This window comes from Capra hircus, chromosome 19 (assembly GCF_001704415.2).
Source record: "Capra hircus breed San Clemente chromosome 19, ASM170441v1, whole genome shotgun sequence".
Classification (NCBI taxonomy): Eukaryota; Metazoa; Chordata; class Mammalia; order Artiodactyla; family Bovidae; genus Capra; species Capra hircus.
The window spans coordinates 50819020-50838421 of record NC_030826.1 but is presented as its reverse complement, the minus strand read 5'-3'; the positions used below and the strand labels follow the sequence as shown (position 1 = coordinate 50838421).

The 19402-nt window shown below is 53.7% G+C and overlaps 1 protein-coding gene across 5 annotated transcripts in view; it reads right to left on the bottom strand.

The window, feature by feature from the left end:
- Window positions 1-19402, bottom strand: part of SLC38A10 (solute carrier family 38 member 10) — a 40449-nt gene that overhangs the window by 9003 nt on the left and 12044 nt on the right. For 3 of the 5 annotated variants that reach the window (XM_018063608.1, XM_018063610.1, XM_018063611.1), the window contains exons 7-11: window positions 18590-18692; window positions 17597-17779; window positions 15247-15358; window positions 14302-14408; window positions 3476-3647 (exon numbers count right to left, since the gene is read on the bottom strand). In XM_018063608.1, coding sequence (XP_017919097.1) covers window positions 3476-3647; window positions 14302-14408; window positions 15247-15358; window positions 17597-17779; window positions 18590-18692 — 677 coding nt within the window. The remainder of the gene's footprint in view (window positions 1-3475; window positions 3648-14301; window positions 14409-15246; window positions 15359-17596; window positions 17780-18589; window positions 18693-19402) is intronic. The other 2 variants (XM_018063612.1, XM_018063609.1) reach the window with 1 other exon arrangement.

The window sequence follows — 19402 nt, the reverse complement described above, 5'->3', positions numbered from 1 at the left end:
CAGACCCTCCTGATGGTGCTTCTACCAGGAGCTCCTGGGCAGACTGCTGGCCAACAGTCACTCGTCTAGTGTGGACACCAGGTGGCTCTGTGGCTGGCTCGGGGAGACACAGGACCCCAGTTCAGCTCAGCTGCTCAGTCGTGTGCAACCCTTTGCAACCCCGTAGGCTGCTGCGCACTAGGCCTCTCTGTCCACCACCAACGCCCTGAGTTTACTCTAGCTCATGACCATCAAGTCGGTGACGCCATCCAACCATCTCATCCTCTGTTGTCCCCTTCTCCTCCTGCCTTCAATCTTTCCCAGCAACAGTCTTTTCAAATGAGTCGGTTCTTTGCCTCAGGTGGCCAAAGTATTGGAGTTTCAGCTTCAGCATCAGTCCTTCCAATGAATATTCAGGACTGATTTCCTTTAGGATGGACTGGTTGGATATCTTTGCAGTCCAAGGGACTCTCAAGAGTCTTCTCCAACACCAGAGTTCAAAAGCATCAATTCTTAACAGCGCTCAGACAACCACAGGTCTGAAACCTGGGAACATGCGGCTGTTTTGGGGTGCAACATCCAGAACAGGCCTGTCCACAGCAACGAGAATCTGCCTTCGAGACTACCTCCACCTCGAAAGACAGGGTCAGGGCCAGGGGCTCCTCTTCCTCGACTCTCCCCCGCAGGACCCCATTCTGAGTCTGGAGGCATCTCTCTGTATCCTGTGATCAGTGAAGATGGAAGCAGTCCTCTGACTGCCAAGCACAAAAGTAAAGTGTCTCTTTAAAATCACACCTGAGTTCCACAAATGGAATCCCTGTTGATTGGACGTAAACCCCAAATTCAGGAGATGCAAGGGACCCCAGGGCCATGCAGAGAGCAGGAGCAGCCACCAACAGTCCTTTAAAAAGGCCAGGTGCTGCTTCTGAGTACCCTTCCTGACAACCTTCAAAGTGCCTCCCTCACTGCCTCTGTGGCAAAGTCCACTTGGGAACCCCTGCTCTTCTTGACTTAGGCAGCAAGGGAAACCCTGTCTAGCACACTCTATTGGATGTGCAGGAATCCCAATGGGTCCCTGGACCCAAAGCTCCAGCTGGGTGGCTGGGTGGCCCCATCTGGCTCACTCATCACACTTCTCCTGCACATGGGCACGTCTGCCCACGGGCAGCAGGTGGAGGAGCCATGGGCCTGTCCCTCAGGGCTGGACACGGGAGGCAGCATCCCTCCTTCCCCCGAGGAGTCCTTCCAGATTCGGCTGCGGCTGGCATGGTTATCTTAGCGCCGGTGAGACAAGCTCACAGCCGCATCTGACACACAGGCAGAAAAACTAAGAAGTCACATGGCACAGGGGTGTTATCTGCTCCTTCTTGGCGGGGACCAAGGAGGGAGGCAGGCCTGCAGCCAGGCACACTGCCCCTCCCCACGGGCACGCTGGCATCGGTCGCAGGCAGTCAGACGCTTTCCTGCCCGCCGTGTGCACCAGCGCCCGGCACAGCAGCACAAGGGACGCGTGCTCAGAAGAGAAACTTAGGAAGGAGATGGGGGAGGGCGAGCTCCCACTCAGGCCTGTGACCACCCTCTGCCAGCTGTGTCCCTGCACCAGCGTGCTGCTGCCCACAGGCCCTGTCCGGGCCCTTCCCATTCTTTCCCACCCAGCAGAAGCAGGGCGAGGTCCCGGCTGGGGAACAGACAAGCTGTACGAGGTGTGTGGCCAAGGCGGCTCCTGACACCGAGAGAAGCCGCGGGCTGAGAGGGAGAGGAAGAAACGGGATGAGGCCACGCTCAGAGGAGGAGCTGAAAAGCACAAACTCCAAACCCACTCACCAGACCCGCGAGGGGGCTGCCAGCCTCACGGTGAGTGGCCTCCGAGCCTTTCCTGAAGGCCTGCCCACCTCTTCTGTCCACACCAGGCATGTCACAGGCCCTGCGCTTGCTGGGAGCGCCAGGCTGGGGGTGGCCAGGCCCGTGTGTCCCCAGGAGGGCAGGACTCCCCCAGTCCGAAGCCCAGCTCGGGCTCTGGGGAAAGTTGGTACTGTTTTGGCCTCTTCAACATCAAAGAGAACAATAAACCTGCCTCACACGCTGATGGGCAGACGGCTGCGGGGCACGCGGCCCAGGCCCCACGGGCCCAACTCTGCTTCAACGAGGCAACCCATCAATGACGGGGAGGCCGGGGGTGAGAAACACGGAGACTTGAGTTAAACAAACGGCATGTGGTTCCGAGAGGGGCCGTGTGTTTGTTACAGACTCGTGGAAGAAATGGAAACCAGATGTGGCCGCAGCGGCTCCAGGTGAGCCCGGGGCCCACCTCCCCGACAGGATGCAGCTGCTCGCGCCGGCAGTGGGCTGGAGGCCGCCCAGCGCCGTGGGGACAGGCAGCCCGGTGCCGGCTGCGTCAGCTGATGCCGAGAAGCCCACTACCAGGCGGGCCGGCAGCCAGCTGAGACGCGAAACCAGTGTCTGAGTCGCGTTTTGCTGGGGGCATCCCCAAAGCACCAGAGGCCAGGACCCCTGGGGGTGAGGGACCCGGTGGGGCTGCTAACAGGGGTGGAGGGGCACCATCTCCCTCCCTCCTCCAGGAAGCTTTTTTCTGTCCAAGTTACTAAATCCGTGCAACCACTGTGGCGACACCCAAGCTGTTTCTGACCACTCCAATTAATATTTCTGCTGGGAGGGAGAGGAAGAAACGAGATGGAAGGGAGAGAAAGAAACGGGATCCCCAGGGGTCCTCTCTGCTGGGGACTCCCAAAGGGGGCATCTTCTTGCTGGCCCTCACCATCCGAGGAAGGCAGAAGAGAGCATGCCCCATTACTCTGGCCTCAGGGCTCCCCTAAAAGAGCCCCAGGAGAGACTGGTCTTCTGCAGGAAGTTGGTGTGGGGTGCTATAACTGCAGAGGCTCTCTGAGCACAGACAGGTAAGTCTGGAACAGAGACGGCAACACGTCCGAGAGGCCCGAGCCTCCGACCACAGGCGGCCCAGCCCCGCAAGCACCTCCGTGGACACGCCTGCCTCCCTGGACAGCCCTCGGGAGCTTTCCTTCTGTCACTCACAGTAGGCGGGGAGACCAGTACTCCCACCTGGGCTTGTCAGTCATCACCACCCACAGGGACCTGGAATCGACCAGCAGAAGGCCAGGCAGGCAGCAGGGAACAAAGCTGAGGGGCATCACTGACTCGGTCCAAGAAAATCTGGCTTAAAATTTACATCCTTACTACAGGCAAACGTTGAGTGACACCCGCAAGCTCACTTACCTGCTGGTGCTCTGAATGGGGGTGGGGGAGGGGTTGAGACCTCCGCCCTGCTGTCTTCAGCCTGTCCCCGCACGCAGGCGGCACATGCACGTGGCTGCACACAGCAGCCCCCAGAAGCCCCCCTGCCCCCTCCATCACCCGGATAGGCCGGAGGCAGCTGGGCAGGTGAGATGGCCTGGAAAGTGATGACTGCATCCCCACGACCCACGGTGACGCTGAGAAGGCTGCGGGCCCCTGTGCGTACCTGGGAGCCACGTACCTGGGAGCTGGGCTGCCTCTACCTTCACTGCGCCTGCAGCCGCTCCAAGCCTGCCACCCTCAGCCTCCTTTGCCAAGTCCATGGGGGTCTCCTGGCTCACGGACAGGGTGGTATGCGTGCTGATCACCAGGATGCCCAGGCCGACCCAGAGCACCACCTGGATGAGACAAATACCCCAAGAGCTAAAGGAGTCATGCAGTCCCGGGGCCCCTGCCCTTCCTGTGGGTGGGGTACAGCCCACAGAGGCCCCAACCACATTGACCACTGGTCACTAACTCATCAGTGTGACAAAATCATGGGCCACATCCGCAGGAACCACTCGGCAATGGGGCTGGGGGGGCAGGGCAGGGCGTGAAGGAGCCTGAAGGCAGCAGGGGCATGAGTGTGACAGGGAGGGGCCTGCTGGCCAGAGAGACTCCGGCCCACCAACCAGGCAGCCTGGAGAGCCTGGCAGCCATATATGCCCACACCTACTGCTGCAGAGATTGGGCCCCTTGATGGTTCTCACCAGAAGAGCAAGAATCTCAAGGCCTCAACCCGGCTTAAAGTAGGCTCTTGCTTGTCCCACTCCCTCACCCAGAAGAGGGCCCAGGCCACTGGGTGCCCAGCTACCAATGACTAGTCCCAACATCACCCAGCAGGCTAGACACGCCTGCAGCTGCAGGGCACAGACGGGACGGCTGTGAGGAGGTGGCTCCTCGTCCCCTCTGGCAGTCGGTGCCCATCGGTGCTACCCAGCAAGCTGAGCTGGATGCGCTGCTGCTCACTGAGAGGGCTTGTCCCCACCCCGTCCCTCCTGTGATGGCCCCGAGGCTGATCATAAGTGCTGCCCTCAGCGACTCAGGACGGGAACCAAGGGGCCCACCGATGCTCTCCACGTGACTTCCGCTGTGACGGCAGTGGGCGCAGCTCGTTCTGCCCTTCCCGGCCTGGCCCACCTGGCTCTCCCCAGGGAGCAGTAACTCCTGGTTCCTCGGAGAAGAGCCACAAGGCAGCCTGCCCGAGGAGCTGGGGAACCTCGCCACCCACCTCCACGCACTCTCAGAGCCAGAACTCAAACCTTTCCTGAAAGGCACGTTGACTCTTTAAAAAAATATCAGTTCAAAAGAACCAGTGAGACTTTCCCAGGCTCAATACAACTGCAGAAGAAAGATTTTTGACAGAAAGAAAGGCCCTGTGCTCCTGAAGGTGGATGCCAACCAACGTGGAGAACCTCAGAGAGAAAGTCTATTTTCTCCACTGTCACTCTGGAAACACTGAGCTGGTTTGGGGCTCACAGAGGCAAAATGCTGGCCATGCTCCAGGGTCCGCGATGCTTCAGAGAGGCCTGGTCAGCGCCCCTCCGGTACTGACCGCCAGCCAGCCTCAGTCAGGCGCGCGTGGGGATGTTGTTGGTTTGAGCCCCTGGTGTCTGAGCAGCACTGAACACTGAGCACAGCGCGGGGTCAGAGCTCCCGACCCCTGTCCCCCACTTCAAATAATTTTCTTGAAAACATGTGGATGCCAGCTTCAGCTGTGAGTTCAAAGAGCAGCACATTACACCCGCTCACCACAAAGGGAAGGTTCGAGAAGCAACAGCAGACACCACCAAAGTAGTTTTTTAAACATAAAAAAGAAACTTTAAATCCCTTGCATCTTGTATTTCTTTAGCTGACAGCTGAGAAAATAACAAAAAGAACTTCATGTCCCACCTTGGACCCCGTGGCACCAACAGGACGAGGGCAAGACTGAGTGAGCGCCCTACTGAAGCACTCAAACGGCCGAAGTGGCTCCGCCTGCGAGGCTGGCCAGAGCAGGAGGGGAGCTCCAGCACGGCCCCTAGGACAGAGCCAGGTGAGCCTGGCTTCACCAACAGAAGCCCGTCCCCTCCAGGCCCAGATTTGGGCTGCCCCTAAAATGGTTTTGACATAGAGATGAAGATAGCTGGTTGATCGTTTCTGTGTTGGGTTATTTTTACGGGGACATCACTGAACATTCCACAGGAGACCGACAAGCCAAAGGCAACATTTCATCCATGGCTTTGAATGATTTATTTCAACCCTCCGCTTTCTGGCCTTAAAGAAACAAATCGCACACAAAATAAAAAACGTTAACTCCATCAATGCTGGAAGACAGCAAGCTAAAAAAGGCTAAGAAAGTGTCAACTTACAAGTTCAACTTACAAAGAAGAGCCTGCACGGAGCCAGGAAGCACTGCATGGCGCCACACACACACCTGTCTCTGCCTCCGGCCCAGACATCTCATGACCCCACCAGCAAAGTGTGTTTCCTGTCTCCACCTTGTCCATGAAGACACCCACCTCTGCTCCCCTACCCAGCAGCTGTCTCCACCCCACCCTTTGCTGGGAACCCCCTCGTCCCCTGACACACCTGGCGTTTGAGCTGCCCAGGGTTCTGTGGGGTACTCATCAGCCGACCACTGTCTTAAGCGTGAGCAGCCCGATGGCCCCACCAGAGCAGTTATAACAGATCCCAGCTCTCCACTCTAACCCTTTCTTTTAAAGAAACGCCACAGGTCCATGAAAACCCCCAGGCGGGGGAGCCAAAGCCACCCCAGCTTGAAGAGAGCAGAGGATTAATGCCAGGCTGGCATCAGTGAGGACGTGGGAGGGCCATGCCGGACACCGAGGGGGTCTGGGTCCACGGGCGGTGCTGCTGCAGTGACCAGATCACAGTCTGCCAGCAGGCACGTGTTGGGAGGCGACAGTCCGCACCAGGGCAGGAACACGGCCCCCACGGCAGATGCTCCAGGTGGGCTGGACTTTGTTTAGTCGCTAAGTCATATCTGCCTCTTTTGTGACCCTGTGTACTGCAGACCGCCAGGCTCCTCTGTCCACGGGATTTCCCAGGCAAGAATATTGAAGTGGTTGCCATTTCCTCTTCCAGAGGATCTTCCCCATTCAGGGATCAAACCTGGGTCTCCTGCATTGCAGGGGGATTCTTTACCTCTGAGCCACCAGTGAAGTCCTTTGGGCCCAACTTTGCAAAGGGTACAGATGTTGGCCAAGTCCCTGGGGCAGCCATGACCAGTATGCACTGACCACAGACCCCCAGCCCCACCAAAGGCCTGAGGCATCCGGTAGGCCCCAAGGTCATAAGAGGCCAGAACTCTCGGGTCACCGCTCTGCCATGAAGTGTGGAAGGCTGGGGCCACATGTGTGTGAACAGGGATGACCACCCATCCCCCAAAAGTTCTGCAAGAAAGAGACGCTGCTCCCAGAAGAAGGATCCACAGCTGAGGTCTGCACCACGCCAAACAGCCGTGATGGAATGACACAGCGGAAGCCAGCAGGGGTACCGAGCTGCCACAGCCTCAGGACAGGGGCAGGAGGGGCTCATGCCTGCAAAACCCATCTTTCAGGTACAACTTCTGCAAATCCAAGAGCTGCTTCAAAATGGGGCAAGATGGGTGAGCGAGCCCGGGGCACTAGACATCTGATCATGCAGCCCTGACTTCTGTTCTTCTTAACCAGTTACAGAGCTGCCAGGAGGAGAAATGCGAATACATCCTGACGTCTCAGCCCCGGTATTTATGACAAAACCACGCACTTGGCCTGGGGACCATGTGTGACACCCCAGGGCCCCCAGTCTGCTGGGATCCCCAACTCAGAACAAGAGAGAGGCACCAGCCCAGAGTGAAGGTGTCCCCTTTCACTGCTCACACCTGAGCCTGAAGACGTACATGTTCAAACATGGCTCATACCTCGAGGCAGGGGATCCGGAGTCTGCCGCGTGCACCCCATTCCAGGTCTTCAGTGCAGTGGGATCAGGGCATGGCAGGCACCCCAGCCCTGAGGCGGAGGCGTCACATTCTGGGCGAGGTCCCAGTGGGCATCTACATCCCTGTGTCAGGAGCACAGTAGCGCCTTCCGACCCTCCTGTGGAGGCTGGTACAGCTCTGGCTCAGGGCTCCACTGCCTCCCACCAGCCACCAGTTCCAGGCGGCCCTGCTCCCCCTGCTGGCTCCCAGGCACGGTGTCAGTTCTGGGTGGCAAACCCACCCCTCTAACTCAGCCCTACTGAAGAGCTTCTCCAGGTTCTTGAATTTTCAACATAAAGGATAAACTGGTGGTGACAGGTAAGGTTTCTTTTCACCTAGCTGAGGGCCAGTAGTGTTTCCACGGCCACTGCTTATTCTTCTGAGGATGTTTCTCAGAATACTCTTTGGTGCCTTTCTCCAGCACAGCTACAATTGGCCCATAACCTGCGCCCCCCTACCTTCCCTGCCTCTTCTGGAGGGCCAGGGCCAGGAACAAGCACCTCAGTGCTGGCAACACTCAGGCAAGTGGGGCAAGTGGACTCGGGCTGACACCAGGTCTGTGCCATCCAGGAAAGCAGCAGCCAGGCTCCCAGGACAGCAGGGATGCACCCCAAGCAGGTGCCCTCCAGGCCCGAGGTCTGCACACCAGACTCCAGTCACATTTCTGAGTGTGCCCCTTGCAAACCTCATTTTTCTCAAAACATGAAAACTCCACATTCAGAAGTAAAACAGCAACACATACAAACGGTATGCCACAGTCAGATGGTCCACCCCAGGAATGATCCACAACGCACCTCACCAGAACACTAAGTCCAGTGGGGAAACCTACCATCTTCTCTGCACATGGTCGGAAGGCAGTTAATATGATTCAATGTGCTTTCCAGTTTCAACAATCCATATTAAAACAGGCACGGAGAGATGCCACTTTAACGTGATTCTAAGTGTGTTCACGTCTACAGAAATGTGGGGGCGTTTGAATACGCACGTTCATTTCTGTACATGAAGCCAAAGCCAGCATTACATGTGACGATTCAACACCACAAGCTGTCCCAGTTCACCTGGGAAGATAACGAGCTGGCCCCTCACCCCCAAGTGCCACAGAGAGAGGCACAAGACGACATAGACGAGAAACAACCAGAAAGGGGAGGTGAAATTACCAAGAGAGGCCGTAAGGTCAGTGGGTAAAACATCGATAAATGCGAATCTACAGCCTCCCTACGTACAAACAGTTGGAAAAGCCAGAGGAAAGGGAGGTCCCAGTACCTCCAGCATACGTAGCAGACAGAAGCTGGTCCAGCAGATGGAGACGGGGAAGGTGGGCTGAGAGCAGCCGTGACAACTGAGCGCCACACCCCATTATCACACTGGGAGGCTCACAAATACACTCCGCAGATTAGCCGGAGTGTCAAGGGAATGATTCTTCCTAAATTCATCTACAGCTTCAACAAATTCCAAGTAGACCAAAACCAAAAACGTGGATTTATTTTTGTTAAGAGTCAGATCGGCTGATTGGAACATTCACATAGAAAGTAAACAGGGAGTTCCCTGGTGGCCTAGTGGTTAGGATTCTGGGTTTTCACTGCCATGACCTGAGTTCAATTTCTGGGTAGGGAACTGAGATCCCAGAAGCCGTGTGGCACAGCCAAAAAAAAAAAAGAAAGTCATCAAGAACAACCAGAAACATCATTAATGAAAGAAGAGAGATTAGAATTAAAACATTTTCAGAGCCACACGACAAGGCAAGGGAGTAACCATCGCAAGGCTGGGTAATTACAACAGTACGGATGGCCACATCACTGGACAGAACAGGCGGGAAATTGAGATGCAAGTCCCAAACAAGCCCAGATACATACAGGGATTTAATACACAGAAGCAGTAACATCTCATACCAGTGACGGACTCACAGTGTTCTGACAACTAGGCAGTCAGCTAGAAAAAACTGAGGATACCTACTTTGTTTTTTACACCAAAATAGAATACAGATGAGTCAAAGATTAAATGGGGGACTTCCCTGGTGGCCCAGGGGTAACGACTCGCCACTCCCACTACAGGGAGCACAGGTTCAATCCCTGGTCTGGCAACTAAGATCCCACGTGCCATGTGGCACAGGAAAAAAAAGTAAAAGATTTAAATGGAAAAATGAAGTTCTGGAATTACTACAGGAACTGATGAAAAAGCTCCTTAAAATAACACTGGTGTAGGAGGGTCATTTTAATAATGACTTTTTTCTCGCCTAAAAAGAGTCTGATAGACTAAAACACTGGGACTTCACAAACTGGGAAAAACATTTGCCATTTGGCAGGTAATGAACTAACTGCCTCATATTATAAGGAGTTCCTAAAAGTCACTAAAATCTTCAATTGAAGGCACGGGTGAACCGCTTCGGTGGCTGAGACTTGAGGAGTGAGAATCCAGAGAACACAGACAAGCACCACCCACGAGGGCAGGCTTTTCCTGGCCAGCAGTGCTGCGCACCGGGACAGCAGAGCAGGAGCTTGCAGCCGGCAGACACACGGGGCGAGCCCCGGGCTCCCCACAGCCAGAACTGGATCCTGTAGAAGAGGAACCCTCCAGGAGGCACCCACGTTCTGTGAGCAGCTCTCCCGAGGCGCATGCCAGCCACCAGCTGCGCCGAGTCGTGCAGAGAGCAGCTGCCAAGAGGATGAAAGCTAAGCAGAGAATTTAGCAGCCTGACTCAGGAAGGGCTACACGCTTGCCTGTGTCAAGGCAAACCTGACACAGGTTGCTCGCAAGTGGTCACAGGCCTTCTGCCCGTCCTCTGTCTGCGGGACACAGGACATCACCATCCAGGGACGATTCCTCACACCCACCTCCATAAACTACCAAGCATACCAGGGGATGGGACCAGGCCCCAGAAAACCAAGAGGGTGCAAAGGACCAAAATAAACAAACATCAACTATCTGAAAAACAGAAACAATATCTCGTAATGTTTAAAATACACATAAAATTAAAACACATAAAAACAATAGCACTGAAGGCCGAAGACAAAGATAAATGGAGTTAAAACATTGTTGGATGATTACTTCGTCTGGGAATTAGTAAAAGAAAAACAACTAATTTATGGTCAACTCTAATAAACCAAGGTTTCATATTAAACTGCCTCGTATAACCACTAGCAGAACAGAAATGGACAACACCAGCTAAGAGAATAGAGAACAAATACTTTAAAATGCTTGATTTATCCAAAAGGCAGCAAGAAAGAAATACACAGAAAAAAGAACAGATGGAACAAATGAAAAACAGAGTACGACGGAGGCTTTAATCCCCACCCCCCAAATCGGTATTAACTGTAAACAGTCTTAAATACTCCTATTAACAGATTGGATCAAAACAAAACAAAAGCAAACTATATGCTCTTACCCAAGACATAACCTTAAACATAAAGGTACAGAGACATCAAATGAGAAAGGATAACAAAAATGATATTGTGCAAATATAAACCCAGAACAAACCTGGATTAGCTACACTGTATCAGACAAGGCTGCCTTTAAGGAGAAAAGCATCTCCAAAGACAAAAAGGGACATTTCATCCAGAAAAGGGTCAGTTTAATAAGATATAACCATCTTAAAACTCTAAGCTCCTCATAACATAGCTTCAGGACAAAAAGCAAAGCTTGATAGAACTAAACGACACATGAACCTTTAAGTAATTCAAATGGAAACTGTCATATCTTTCTCATAACTGATACACAAGGAGATTAAAAAAATCAGTAAGAATACATAAAAATCTAAAAAAATCACAGTTAGCAAACTCAACCCAACCACACACGGGATGCGCTCAGCATGCAACAACTGCAGACGGCCAGACAGCTGAACATCCATCGGAATCAACCACCTGCTGAGCCCCAGCAAACGTCCGAGGACTGAAGTTCTTCAGCTCAGTTCTGTAACCACACTGGAACTGTGCTTGAAATCAATCAAAAAGAGTACCAGGAAATCCCCCAAAGTTTGGAAATCTAGAGAAACCACTGGTGAATATCAGATGGAGTCCCCAGAGGGCTACAGATGGAGGGGCTTCCGATAAGGAAAGGTCTGAGACCTGGCTCAAGAGAAGCAGGCAGTCAAGAGCAAAGCTGGTTACCTAATACGTAGGACCACTGAAAAATAAAGACGTGGGGTCTTTGATCCAAAAATCAGGTAAACAGTACCATTAAAAGTACTAAGATGTTTTCCCTTTTTCCTGTGGTTTCTCTCCCAACTTATTAGTGTTTTTTGTTACTTAATGCTTTTCTAGGAAAAATTAAAGTTTTAGTGTTAAATAAGCCACTGGTGAAAGGAGAAATAAGGATGGAAATTAGGAAAAGTCGCAAAGTGAATGATGATGTCAAGTCTTCAATCAACAGTTTGATGTAACCCCAGTCAAACACCAACAGCTGAGAAGCCACTTCTAAAACTGAGTTGGGGGACTCTCCTGGCAGCCCAGTGGTTAAAGACTCCTGGCTTCCACTGCAGGGAGCATGGGTTCAATCCCTGGTTGGGGAATTAAGATCCCACATGTTTCACAGTGCAGCCAAAAAAATTCTTTTTTAAATTTAAAAAAAAAAAATTGAGTTGGAAATGCGAAGGACTAATAATAGGTAAAACCACCCTGAAGAAGAATAAAGCTGCCAGCATCAAGACTCATTAAAAAGCCTCAGCAATCAACACAGCGCTAGTGTGGGAGAGACGGACAGACCAGGGACAGGAGCTCCCACTCTCACACGTACACAGGTAACTGACCACAATGGTGCCGGAGCAAAAGGGTGCTGCTCAACTGGACAGCCACCCAGAACATGACCCCTGACCCTGCCACACACCAGGCACTCCAGATGGGCATGGCTCTAAATGTGAAAGAGAAAACAAAAAGCTTCTACAATATGACAGAGCACACTCTCTTCAGGACCTGGGGATAAGCAAAAATTTCTTAAATAGTACACCAAAAGCACACAGCAAGGGACTTCCCTGGTAATCCAGTGGCTAAGATTCTGTGCTATTACAGAAGGCCCAGGTTTGATCCCTGGTCAGGGAACTAGATCCCATGTGCTGCAAATAAGACCTGGTACAGTCAAATAAAAATTAAAAAAAAAAAAATTTTTTTTAAGCACAAAGCAAATGAAAAACTCAAAAAACTGAACTATACTAAAATTAAGAATATCTGTTGACCAGAAGAAAGTGAAAAGGCAGCCAAGAGTGAGAGAAAACATTTGTAATACACATGTCTGAAAAAAGTCTCGTATCTCAAATCTTTAACAAACCTCCCCAAATCAATAAGAAAAAGACAACTCGTAGATAAAAAATGGGCAAGACTTGAAAGGCACAAAAGAAGAAACCCACACAGCTAACAAGAGCATGAAAAGGTGTTCAATGTCATCAGTCACCTGAAAATCACAAATTAAAACCCAAACGAGGGACCGCTATACACCCAGTGGAAGGGCTAGAGACTGAAAAAGGGGCCGTAGATGTCAATGTAATTACAATTCCAATACGGTGCCCGAGGACCACTTTGGAAAAATCTACCGAAACTGGACAGACATAACCCCGGGACCCAGCCATTCCACACCTAAGAGAACTGCCAACCAAAGTGCACATGGGCTGCACCAGAAGAAGCAGGCGGAGCAGCCCATCCAGGACACTCAGCTCTGGGTGACCGTAGACTCCTACGTGGAGAAGCATATGGCAGGGAGGATGGGCAGACCACCCCTGGCCATCCAGCAGTAACTTGGGAACTCAGGCGTGAAGCTAAGGAAGGAGGCCAGACACTCACCAATACTTCCTGTCAGGCTCCAGTTTTACCAACTTGAAAGGCAGGCAAAATTATTCCAAAACATAAGAAGACAGGCAGTAATCTCTGTGGAGGAAAGACTAGGGCGCCCCAGGGAAGCTTTGCCTGCTGGAATGTTTTGTATCTGCCCTTGAGGTGGTTCTGCGACTGTGTTCACTTAGCCACACCCTCTGGTGCCTCAGATGGAAAACAATCTGCCTGCAATCTGAGAGACCTGGGTTCGACTCCTGGGTTGGGAAGATCCCCTGGAAGAGGGAATAGCTACCCACTCCAGTATTCTTGCCTGGAGAATTCCATGGACAGAGGAGCCTGGCGGGCTACAGTCCATGAGGTCCTGAAGAGTCAGACATGACTGAGCAACTAACACTCACATTTTTCATTTCACTTAGCCCACATATATCAAGCTGTATGTGAGATTTATGTGCTTTGCCTTACGTATACTATGTTCCCAAAGAATTTACCAAAAGCTCAACAACTCCATAAAAGGTGAACAAAAAGCACAGACAGTTCCTGGAAAGAGAAATGCCCACCTTCACTCCAGGGAAGCCAAGACTTGCCATCACCCTCGGGCCAATGGAGAGGAGAGGCCGAGCTCAGCTGCGGAGCTACAGCGCTGACCCGCACATGGGTCCTTGAGAAGCTCCTGCTCTCTGATACAGGGATCCCAGACCCAGGTAGCTTCCTACAGTACTTTCTCAAATGTATAGAAATGCTTGTGTACACATATTCACTGCGGCTTTGTTCATAACAATGAAAGCCTGGAGAGACGACACCAACAAGACAGTCCCCAAGGACTTCCTGGTGGTCCAGCAATTAAGACTCCCAGTGCCAGGGGGGCCTGGCTTTGATCCCTGATCGTGCACGCTGCAACTAAAGATCCCACATGTCAGATAACTAAGACCCGGGTCAGCCTAATAAATTAAAAAAAAAAAAAACCAGAGTCCCTAGCAAGACAGTTGTGGGTGACCTCAGCAGAGGATGGTATCAGGGTCGTGGAACCCGAGAGGCACACGTGGATAATCCAGTCACCAGACAGACAGGCAGGGAAAAGCTGTTCAGTACTTAACGCTCAGATAAGCCTGGCTCAGTTCGGTGGCCCTGGGGTGCAAGGCTGCTCACCGTGGTGTGGACCCACGTCCCCCAGACCTGTGGGACCACGATCCTTTTGTGTAAGGAATACAACTAGTTCCCAGTGGCCATCAGGGAACATGCCCTCCTGCTCTGCCCGACCCAGCCCCGCCAGGAGTGGGGTGACAACGCCGCACGCACCTGGGAGGAAAGTGAGTTCTTGTGGGTCTTCTTGTAGATCAGCGTCGGGCAGATGAAGCAGATGAGGCTTCCCATGGTGGCTCCCGTGAGGCCCAGGATTGTCTCCACTGGCGAGAGAGTGACAGGGAGGGGTAAGCTTCCAGCGAGCAGGGTGAGGAGCCATCTTCCCACAAGGACCCTTCTGCGCATGCTGCTGGACAGCAGCAAGGAGCAGGGCACAGCCTGCTGTGTTCACAAAGACAGCGGGGCTGTCTACCCTGACACCGTGATGAAGGGCTGCGTGGGGCCAGCCTCAGGCGGGCCCTCCCTCTCTGAACCTAGGCTTCCCTGACAGCGAGGTGAGCTTAACAGCACCTCCTGCCCCATGCTAGGCCCACATCACTGCTCCTGCTCCTTGTAGAGTGTCCGGGCACCCAGCGGGGGTCTCTGGGCCAGCTCATTTTACATCACCTCACCTGGTGCCCAGCGAGTGACCCAGCAGAGCCTGTCCTGGTTTGTGGGGAAGCCAGCAGTGTGGGGGGCCTCAGGGTTGCTGCCTGGAGGGCATGTGGGGCCCACTGGATGTCTGAGGACAATAAGCTTTATCTGTGCTGGAGCAGGGCCCTGCCCTTTTCCCTCAGTGACATGTCAACAAAATCAGGAGTTAGAAGTAAGGAAGGAACTGCTTGGTAACCGCCAACTCACACATCAGGCCTGGCAGCTCCACCCACGTGTTTGTGGTCCCATCAAGCTGCAGCGTTTTCTCCCTAGCCTTTCTCAGGGCGTCAAAGAAAAGAGAACCCAAGAGTCTCTGGACCTGTTTTTTTGACCAGAGAGGATGGTGGCAAGACTCTGAGTGTCTTGGTTGAACACCAAAGAGGCAGGGGCGCACAACAGCAGGACGGGGTCAGGGAGGGTGGGGTAAGCCGGTGGGAGGCTGGTCACTGGAGCAGCCCCCCGCCTTACCGTTTGGGATCATCATTCCACCGACCATGGTTCCGAACACAACCGAGAGGGTGAGGGCTTTAAACCGCAGGGGCGGCATGTAGCCTCCAGCGGCGAAGGTCCCGTCTTTTTGCTATATGAAAGAAAATAAAAACAAGATTTAGAAATGACCATTTCCTCTCCACTCTCCTGTAAGCACGTCCCTAAAGGGCTCTGCCAACACCCCAGGCGGGTCGGCCTGGGAGGCGGTGGGTGAGCACTTCCAGCACAGGCAGCTGTGCCTGAATGTGAACCTGCAACCAGAAGTTTGGAGCCCCAGAAGGCCCAGGCTGCTCCTCACAGCAGCTATGGGGGTAACTTCGTTCTGAGAAACTCGGAACAAACCCTTCCGTCCTCCTTTTAGAGCAGTGCTGTGACAGAGATTTTTTAAAGCACCGCCTGGCACAGGAGGCAGAGCACAGCCCCACTCAAAGTAACACACAGCAGTTTCAGGGTGCGGTGGGCCCCCCATGTGCACAGACATGCTCCGCTTTGCCATCCTTGCCTCCAGCAGGTGAGTCCAGGAAGAAGACAAGGGGAGAAGTCACAACATGCTACAGTCAAGCCCAAGAGACCATCTCTGGCCTCGGCCTCTGCACCCAAAGGCACAGGAGCACCGGAAGCATCTCATCAGGCTGTGGTGGGAGGTGATGGGAGAGAAGCTTCTAGAACAGTGCTGTACACACAGGAAGGGCCAACCATGATTACTCTTGCTGGGCTAGGAAAACACCACTCAAGTGAAGCTTCAACCCTTCTCGAACTACAGTTTGGAGGCACCCAACATCCAGAATTGACTTGCAATGGTGGCTTTCTCAGAACCGACTAGAGAGGGTAGGTGTTAGGTCTATATCTTCTGGCTCAGCATCCTGCAGAAATTTCCCCAGGAAACACTCTAAGAGGAGAAGAAACAAGCAGCTACATGCATCAAGGGGTCACAGGAGTTATCTGTGAAAGGTCAAGGGTAACCAGGAGACATCAAGCAACGACTAGGAAGTGAGAGCAAGGGCGCAGTGATGCTGGGGGTTTCTATGGATACACGTGGACTGAAGACAGAAAATGCAGCGAGAGGAAATCTGCAGAGATGCACACAGACACTGAGGGGAGCAGAGGCCATTCGCGTGAGGATGGAGACATGCAGGTAAGCTTTCCACTCGAGTTAACATTGCCTTTATCATCAGTACTGATTTTGTAATTTTATAAATGATAAAAATGGGTTACATACAGAGACACAAATGCTTCTCAGATATGAAGCACACATGTGCATCAAACGAGGACCCCAGGGCTCCAAGAGCTAGCCTGCAGTGCCCCCCAAGGGGACAGAGCCTCGCGTGGTGCCCAGGCGCGCCTGGACAGCCAACCGGGGCAGGGGTCGGGCAGCCAGCTTTTCAGGGCAGGGGCTCTGCCTCAAGGTGCTGGCCTTGGTGGCAGAATCTGAGGGAGGCTGACTCAACCACGTGCCAGCCACTAGACCACAAGCCTGGTTCCAGCTGTCCTAAGTAGCCACCTTCCCTGCCTGCCTACTGGACTCTCCCCTCCCCGCCTCTGTGGCCTAAACAGTTCAACTGACCACCAGGAGTCCAGGCTCAAGGACTTGGGCAGGAACACAAGAACCACCACAGAGAGACAGAGCCAACTCCATGCCCTCGCCCTGGGGCATGAGCTACCACACCTGTACCACCTGTTGTCAGCTGGGCAGCAGTTAGAGGGGGAGTCCGGGTTCCAACTGTACATTTGAAAACTGCTTGCACAGGACTACATGGAGCTGGGCCTACACATACGACAGCAAACGAAACAGCCTCTCTCAGGGCTCAGATGTCTTCTGTCAAACTGTTAAAACTTTCTGTTACCCGAACCTAAAGAGAACAGTGGCCTGACCCCAGCACCGATCGGCCCACCTGGCCGGCCATTACACATGCCTGTCAGTCAAGCTGGCTCTCCTGAGTTCCCACCTGCTCCTCTCCCACGGGTTCATGCTGCAGCAAGCCCCCGATTCCCACGACTCCCCCAACGGAGGACAGCAGGGCAATCACAGGACACGGGCCTAAGCTGCTTGGGCGCTGAGCCTGACTCCACGCCTCCTGCAGGAACCAACCTGGCTGATCTGGCACTCTTTCCTCCAAAGTTGGTTGGTTTAAAAAAAAAAAAAAAAAAAAAACCCTATTAAAAGATTCCATCTTAACTGGAGTTTCTGATTTTTAACTAGAAAAAGCTCTGCCTGCTACTGCCCAGGAAAACAAGGAACTAGCAAAAGCCACTGGAGGACAATGTAACTGAGGCCAGGACAGCAAGGATTCTGGGCAGAACGCCATCCTAGGGGCCCTGAGCACCTTACCTGCTGCTCGAAGAGCAGAGTGTTCAAGGCCTGTCTGCAGGGCAGGATCATCATGGGGAAGCCCACGGCCACGGACATCATGAAGCCCACACGGATCATCTCGGTCACCAGGTTGGAGGGGAAATGCATGAGCACGTTGCCCTCGGTGGCCTCGGTGAAGCTCACGTAGCCAAAGAAGCCCACCTGCAGGGGGGCCGACAGCAGGGGACACGTGGCGGGAGAGGCACACCCTCTCGGGAACGGCCTCGAACCTCGTCACAAGCAGCTGTAGCAGGACCAAGGCCCACCAGCTCCTGACTCATACAAGTCCTCTCTGATGAACAGAGGCGGAAGCCCTGAAGGTGAGACTCCCACGTGGCTTCTCCCTGCTTGGACAGCGAGGCACCAAGAGAAGGGAGCTGCCTGCTTGGAAAGTGAGCAGAGGCATGCCCCACGAGCCCCACGGAGGGGCTGAATTTAATGTGGCTCAAAACCCAAACTTGGGAACCGAGGGGTAAACTGCGGTCCCCACAGGCTGAATGAACAACAATCTGATGGACCATTCGGAAAAACCGACAAGAGTGGGGGAACCACAAGGTTCAGGAAAACAAGTCAGACTCTCAATGAATTTATAACTCTATCTGCCATGTAAAAAAACAATGAAGAGAATTTAGAAGACTGGAGGGGACCATCTACTGAAACGTGAGCTGCATCTGCGTCCACGGGCTGGAGCTTGTGATTTTCTTGCTCTGCTATTTCTCGAGTTCCTCACTGCTGCACCACCTTTCTCCAGTGAGTCAGCAGAGGTCGTGCGGAGGCTCCAGGCCCTGGGTTGAGGTGCCCACGCTCCTCCGGGGATGGGGACACCAACACCACCTGGAGAGTCAGCTCCCTGCCAGCCCTAGAGCTGAGTGGAGCTGCCCTTCGGCCACCAGGATGGGAAGAAGCAAGGACAGGCCTGCACTGGGGACTGGAGGAGCTGAGGGAGGGGAAGGGGCATGAACAGGTTCCTACCGTGACGTAGAAGGTAGTGACCACGTTGAGGGAGGAGGCAAAGATGGAGCTCATGGTTTTCACTGATGGCTCATCCAGGCTGTCGTACGTGGGCAGGACCTGGCTGTAAAAATAACCAGCAACTTTGCGGAGCCGACTCGCCTCTCCCAGGCCCCCAGCCAAGTCTCCAACACCTGCCTTCCCACGACGCTAGCCGCCACCAGCGCTGAGGCCGGGCTCACACAATACTACGGACGGCACTCGGCGCGTTCCCCGCACGCACTCTCTGTAAACATTTCAGAAGTGCCACAGGATGAAAGGCCGTTTGTTCCACTGCAGCAGGAGCGTGACCGCTCCAGGGAGCTCCGGGCTGGGCTAAGCAGCCCGTGTTTACAGGGGAAGCAGGAAGCGGTTCAGAGCGTCGCTGTCAAAAGAATGGAAAGTTAAACAAACAAGCCGGGCCGCCTGCCCATCTCAGCGCCTCAGTAAGGGGCTCAGAGCCGGCATGAACCCAGCTCTGGGACAGAGAGCGGCTGCAGCCCCACGGCCCAGGGCCAGCAGGGCAGCGCTGCCGGGTGAGGGACGGATGCGTCCACGTGGGCTCTCTGCAAACGGCAGGTAGGGAGCCGGCACCTGAGAGAGGTGGGCCACACGGAGGCAGACAGGGAGGGGCGGGCACCCTGTGCTGCTCTGAGAGGAGACAGCAGGGTAACGCTGTGCTGAGGGCTCAGGCTTGGCACCCAGGGAGCCAGGGCCGGCGGTCATGCCACACGGGAGGCCGGGAGGGGGCGCAGCAGGATGTTAAGTGAAAAGCACGACAGTCAGCAGAGCCAA